The sequence below is a fragment of the Galeopterus variegatus genome, unplaced genomic scaffold (genome assembly GCF_000696425.1).
Source record: "Galeopterus variegatus unplaced genomic scaffold, G_variegatus-3.0.2 Scaffold29514, whole genome shotgun sequence".
NCBI lineage: Eukaryota > Metazoa > Chordata > Mammalia > Dermoptera > Cynocephalidae > Galeopterus > Galeopterus variegatus.
The window spans coordinates 1-7,438 of NW_007755625.1; the positions used below are offsets into that span (position 1 = coordinate 1).

At 32.1% G+C, this 7,438-nt stretch overlaps 1 protein-coding gene across 1 annotated transcript; it reads right to left on the reverse strand.

Annotated features, from left to right (window-relative positions):
- Positions 1–6: 6 nt before the first annotated feature.
- LOC103583865 (rho GTPase-activating protein 29-like) lies at positions 7–6,155 on the reverse strand (the record flags this gene model as incomplete). Its single annotated transcript, XM_008565062.1, has 9 exons — positions 7–114; positions 414–602; positions 791–871; positions 976–1,086; positions 1,499–1,563; positions 2,511–2,648; positions 3,318–3,366; positions 5,517–5,589; positions 6,059–6,155. Coding segments are annotated over 9 exons (911 nt in total), but the record flags the coding sequence as incomplete, so codon positions are not given.
- Between the last annotated feature and the right edge of the window lie 1,283 nt (positions 6,156–7,438).

The window sequence follows — 7,438 nt, forward strand, 5'->3', positions numbered from 1 at the left end:
GAAAACAAGTGTTCGGAGCTGTGCTAAAATTTCTCTTTTGGTATTTTCTAGATCATTTCGTCTTTCTTCAACGCTTGTCACACAAACTTTGTAGAGTTCATTTGCTTCTTCTACCTTCAGGAATATCACAGAAAAAAATAACACTGCTCACTAGAATTTATATTTTAAAACAAATACTTACTTTAGTAAAGCTAACTAAATTTAAATAACTGAAAAGCCTTTATGTCATGAAAATCCTGAAATATTCTATCTATATTTTAAATAGAATATTTCTAAAGATAATCTGTTTTGATCAAAGATTCAAGACCCACCAATCTGTTTTAACAGATGATCCAGGCATATGCTGAAGTTTGAGAACCAAACCCTTCACAGATTATTGCTAACTCAACTTGCAAAAAACAAAAGATTATTACTTTTTGAAGAGCCTCCTCTTCCAATCTTCGTTTTTTTTCTAGTTGCTTGTTGAGATTTTTCGCTAGTCCACCACTTGAACACAAATGCTCCTCTTCTGCACGAAACATGGAAGATTTTGCCTTTTCATATTCATCTTGACGTTGCATACACAACAATTTTGCCTTTTTAAGAGCAGTCTCTGTTTCGAGCTATAGAGAAAAAAGTATTTAACACAGAATATGAAAGAAATCCTACTGTACAAGTTTCTTTAGCAGATTCAGCAGTATAGTTAAGCCAGCATTTTAGAAAAACAACAGAGTAAAGGTAGATGGTGATATAGTGCGGATGATTTTAGACGTTCACAAATAGGTACACGGAACTTCATGATAACACTAACCATTTTATTTTGTTCCTGTTTCCAAAGTTCTTTTATTTCTTTCCTTTGTTTTTCCATTTCACTTTTCCTACCAAGTAGAGGCTGCCAAGGGTATATTTTTTAAAAAGAAAAAAAGAAAAAAGCTGTTTATTAAAGAAACACAGTTGTAAAGAATTTGCGTACTGTACATATAAATTAATTTTTACCTGCACAAATTTGTTGGCTTGGAGAGCTGCAATTGTTTGTTGTAAACGGTGACTGCTCTCTACATCACTAAGAAGAGCATTGGTAAATAGAGACTGCAGTGGCATAAACTCCTAGAATTTAAAATTGAAAAATAAATTTTACAATAGGAATGGTACTAGAGTTCCAAACCCACCATTACTCTTCTTCAAAAAAGAAAAACTTTAAGTTTAGACATTTTCCCCCCAGAAAAATGACTAGTCATAAACATAACTATATGAGAAAAAAATTGAAGAAAATTAATTATAATTATCTATGAAACTAGTTAGCAAAATTAGTAATTAGCAAGATAACCAATATTTGTATAAAATTGTGAATTGCCAGATTTTTCATAATAAACATCCATCAAAATTTAAAAAGATTTTACTTTGTCAATGAAAAGATTACCATTTAAGTTCTTTCCTTTATTAACTGAAATTTTCTGATATTGCAAGGCACTATTGGGAGCTCATCTGACTAGTCTGTACAAATTCACAGAACATTTACCTGTACTCCAATGTTAGTTCTTGTTGCCTCTGCCAACTTTACAATATTTTTAGCGGACTCCAATTCTGAAAAGGTCAAAGAAGATATCAGAAGGTAAAATTAACTTATTTCCCCCTCTATACTCTATTATTCGTAATTCCCCAATTAAAAAGTGAGCACAAATACTACAGTGCATCACGATATAACACGGTGATTCCTAACCGTAAGTGCTCATCAGAATCAACTGGGAAACTTTTTCAAAATGCATTTGCCTAGACCTCACCTCTCTGAGGGATGGGACATAGGCCTGCGTATTTTCCTTTACAAGGCTATTTGGGTGATTCTGCTTAGCATTTCTTATTAAAAACAAACAGCATAGTAGAAAGAGCATAGGCTTTGGGTAGATTCTGTATTCTTCCAGTTACGCTATATGACCTTAAGCAAATCTGCTATATGATCTTAGGTAAATCACCTGTCTTGTTTGTCTCAGCTATAAAATGGGATGACAATGCTTATCTTGCTTACTTCCATCTTGCCTACTTCCCAGTATTTTTGTAAGGATTAAATGAGATAATGAATATAAAAACATTTTGTCAACTGTAAAACACTGGGGAAATATTAGCTATTACTAATTAATATTAGCTTAATAATTAGTTAATATTTAAAGTTAGCTTCTATGCTTCCATTGCCTTCTGCTCATACATCTATTGTTGCTTTGGTCTCCTTTTACCATATTATCAGATTGCATTTCTCTTTACCCATTAGAGTATGACTTCTTTACAGGCAGAGACAGTATTCTATTTGGTCTTTGTGTCACTAGGTCTAGTGGTTGGTCCACAGTTAATGTTTGATAAGTATTTCTAGTGTAAGAAAAGTCTTTCCTATTTCAAGAAGAGAAAATGAATAATGATTTTATTCATTACGATGAAACAGCTACTTATTTGGAATCATATTACTCATGGTCTATAGAAAATGTGTCACAATTTGGTTCTCAAACTCCAAAGTTAATCAGATGCTCCAAAGGGCAACTCACCCAAGTTAAGCTTTTTCTCAACCCATGAAATTATGTTCTTGGTATATTTTGACCATGTTTTAGCATATGACAAAGCCAAATCTACAGAGTCAGTGTTCTTTAACAGCACGCTGTCTAGTTCTACTGGAGAAAAATTTCCTGAAAATAAAAATATCACGGTAAGTATATGTTAAATATGATCACATAATAACTCTAAGCAGAAGCACTCAGATCTAAAGATGTTCTTCAATAAAAACTGGCTTTAAAAAAAAGTGACAGTTTAGGGGCCAGCCTGGTGGTGCACTGCTACAGTGTGCTGCTTGGGAGTGCGGAGGCGCTCCCGCCGAGGGTTCAGATCCCACATACAGACTGGTTCCCGCTCACTGGCTGAGCGAGGTGTGGGAGCAACACCGAGGGTTGCGATCCCGTTGCCGGTCCCGGTCCGGTACGGGCGCGACACTGAGGGTTGCGATCCGTTGCCGGACACGAAAAAAAAAAGACAAAAAGGAAAAAAAAGTGACAATTTAGAATCAAAGGGCCACAGTTTAAACTTAAAATGATTACAAACTGTAATCTATTGTTATCTTAATATGTATTTCTATTATTCATCAAGTTACAAGCCTTATACAATTCTTTATCAGTCTATATCATCACATTATCTATCTACTCTGGCAGGTTTCCCTTAAGTGTCATATGTAAAACTTTATATAACATTTTGCATTAAAAATGAACACGCTAGATTACTAAGAAGAGATTAAGTAATCCAAAACACTTATCAAAAGTAACTGCAAACAATTCAACAAAAATTATAAGTACCTTGAGCATTACCTTTTTCATTGGACGAGTCCACTGATTCCACAGAAATGTTTTCAAAAGACTTACAACATGGGAGAAAACAAATTTAAGATTAGAACACAAGACAACAAATCTTTGCCTCAGAGATTGTTCATCCTAATTTGTTACTCTGACATAATTCCTGCTAAAGAATTTCAAGTATTTAAAACTCAAAGGGCCTGAGAAGTCTGTTTAAACACAAAAACACTATATAAGAATTATACAGCTTTTTACAACAGCAGTTCTCAAGATCTAAGAATGAACAACCTCACTGTTTACTAACAGCATTAGTTAATATTAATGAATCATTCAAAACTTTAAATTCTGCAGATGCCAAAAATATTAGTCTGAAAGTTAGAGAAGCAATCCAAATATATGGCTAACTAAATAGAAGACACAGATTCTGTCTTTTCCAGCCATGTATTACCATTTTATTATGATATGATAAGCATGTTTCTGAAAGTCAGCTTAGCACAGAACTTTCTATGATGATGGAAATGTTTTATAGCTGTACTATCCACTATGGTAACTACTAAGTACATGTAGCTACTTGAACATTAAAAAGTGAGACTAGGAAGTGAATTTTAAATTTTAATTATTAAATAATTTAAATTTAAAGAACTATATGTGACCAGTGGCTACCTTATTGGACAGTACTAGAAAACATCATCTACCAAAACTGTGAGATCTTAAACAAATTTAATCTATTTAGTTAGGCAATACAGGGTATGCAGGGATTCAACGTAAAAGGGATTGAATAGACTATGGTCTGAAGTCCAGATCTATTATAAGATGTATGGCACTGGGTTACATATTTAAGCTCAACTAACTTTAGTTTGTTGTGCTGTAAAAAGGGGATAAGAACACTACTTTCATAAGGCTGTTTTAAGGATTAAGATGATGTAGGCTTAGCACAGTACATGGTATGTAGGAAGCACTACTAAATAAACTACAGCTACTATTTTCAAAGGGTGTTTTTTCAAAACCCTTCATCAGACAAAGTAATTTTATTAATAGCATTATATCATTATGGGCTTTTTTATTCCAATCTCCAGGGCAAATAAAAAACTTCCAAAAAGTACAAAAAAAAAAAAGAAAGGAAAAAATATTTTCCTATTAAGAGTTAGTATGTGTGTATAATAGAGGCACAGGAAATATTATTAACACCTAAAATTTAAATTGTTCAGGGCCTCGCCACACAGATAAAATGTTTTATTATCTTGTGAAGTAGTGTCAATAGTTTGAAAAGTAAAATTAAGGAAGAATCATGAACAATAGCAAAATATTTAAAGATCATAAAACTCTTTGTTCTTCATTCATCAAATGATGGCTTCAAAAATAGTCATTTTTTGGCAACATTGCAGTACATATAACAAATGTCTTAGTCACTCATATTTTGTATAATTTTAAGAAAGACCTGAAATTATAAACACTTCATAAAATTTAGTACCTGACACATTCCCAAATATTTGCTGAAATCAAATATTTAGATTAAATCAAATATTTGGATTTGATCATCTTTAACTGGAAATGATCAGTATATGTCTCTGATGCAGTTTGTTTAAATATCTTGCATTCAGTGAAAAAAAAAATTCAGTCTGAAAATATTACTACTACTATAAGTTTTTAAAGAAATATTCTCCATACATTCCTCATGTTCTATTACTCCATAGCAATTTTTCTTCCCATTGAAAATTGGAACCCCAATCCTGTGACACGCTTAGGGAGAACAAAGATATACAGGGCTGTTAACAAGTATTTCATGGTAACAAACATAAACTGTAAGGATGTGTGAAAAGATACACATCCTTTTTACTTCTTGCATCATTTTTCTAGGTTTTCTCCAGTCTTTAAGATCTGTGGCAATGTCAAGAGGGAAAAATTTGGTTAAAAAATTACTTACTAAAATTTTGGACTATATGACACATGGATTCATTACATAAGATGCTATAAAATTTCAGATATGTTCTTTTAACATGATAGTCCCACTTAAAAAGTATAACTAAATTATTCTCCAGAAACTGACGAAAAATTGTCATATTTAAAAATGAACTGGTCTGTTTTTCTTTCTATAACATGCTAATTTTTAAACTTGAAAACTGTCAAAGAGTAATGCTGAGATTAAGATTAATAAATAAATGAATATTAAGTTAAAAATATTAGAGGCTTTGCTGTCACACAAACTTAGCTTACCTTACTTTCCTGAGAAACAGGCAGTCGTAGTAATGAATCATTGCCTACATCTCCCATAAGGAAGTTTGTAAGGCTATCCAGAGAAGTTAAAAAAAGAAACAGAAATAAAAAGACAAGTCACTACACTTCTTTGTCACTGGCTTTACATTCAACATGTCATCTAGAAAATATTTTTTTAAGTAAGAACCTTAGAAATAAACTCCTAGAGAGCTGACCACTTAACTAGGTTAGAATGGAGGCTTATAAAACCAAGGTCATGGGTTTGGGTCCCCATACCGGTCAGCCACAAAAAAAGAAATAAACTCCTAGAAATCTGTTCCCATAAACCACAAACATATTCACTTGAAAATGGATGTTGCTTATAAATAACTACAAAGATACTTCCAAATATAGTAAGTAATAAAGTGACACAGAATGTAGCTTTTCTAAAGTTGTGATGATACTTTACAGTGGTTAATCCTTTATTTTTCATGTATCTTACTGGATTATGAGACATACTCTCACTAAGACATCCAGACGTTAAATGACAGTCCTCTACTTACATATTCCCAAAGGTAAATGCCAAAGTTTCAATGGAAGAAAACACTTCACGGAAGATAACGTTTTTGTTTTCTTCATTAACTTCTGTGAAGTTCACAGCTATAGGGAAAGGTTGGTTACAGTAAGTAAGGAAGAAAATATTTTAAACTAGATTTATGCAAAATTATTTAATACTTTAAAAAGTCACCATTACTACTTCAAGAAGCATTAGAAAATTCAGAAACTAAAAAGCCTAATAAAATGGATATGACATTAAGTTCTTCATTAAGGAAAGTATACAAAAGAATCAGCTTGCATAAAAGTAGCCAGCATTCCAAACTAACTACACCGTGCATTACATAATTTGACACATCCAAAAAGTGACTCAATGTGAAATCAATTGGCTTTGGAGTCACAGAATCCATGTTACACTAGACCTCTCTTATTAAGAGTGTTCTGTGCTATTTTCTCTTGTTTACTGCTTTCAGGAATTTTTAAAAACAGTTAAACACACTGTGGCTCACTGAAGTCAATATAAAATTCATTTTTTTACTATGAATTACCTATGAATGAAGTCATACATACATTTGAGATAGCATAAAACCTATAACAAAGCATATCACATTAAAAAAAATCCAGTGCTTTAGAAAATTTAAATTTCCATTAATTTATGACCTTATTTCTCATAACAAGCTCCAAAGTCCATGTTAATTGACATATAGTTGCCTTTTGCTTACAATAGGGATATTCTAACATTTTGTATTTTGTTAAAGCAAATTATGAAACTTAAAAAGTTTTCTTATTTTAACTTATTATAACTGAAAAAGATTTCTTATTTTAACTCCTTTTGTATGCACTCTTGTGAAAAGCCCAAACACAATTTACCAAGACAAAGTCCGAAGGTAAAATTGGCAATTTTTTTAAAGTAACCCATGCTACTCAGGCTAGGTATAAGGGTTCCTATATCCCACCCTTCCTAGTATCCTTGCCAATAAAGAGAAGGTAGAGAAACCACACGGAGAGGAAGCCACCCTCTGCTTTATTTATGGCCACAAAACAAGTCTTAATACATTTAAAAAGAATAAGACCATAGAAAACATGTTCTCTGAACACAACAAAAGGAAATTTAGAAAACTCACAAATGTGTGAAAATTAAACAACACTCTCCTAAATAAACAATGGGTAAATAGAAAAATCACAGAGAAATTAGACAGTACTTTAAGATAAAAATCAAGACACAACATATCAAAATTTATATGATGCAGGGCTCATGCACTGCTTACAGGAAAATTTATACTTGAAAACACATACTAAAAATAAGAAAAATCTCAAATCAATAATATAAACTTCTACCTTAAGAAAACAGAAAAAGAAGAGCAAACTAAACCAAAAGCAAATATAAG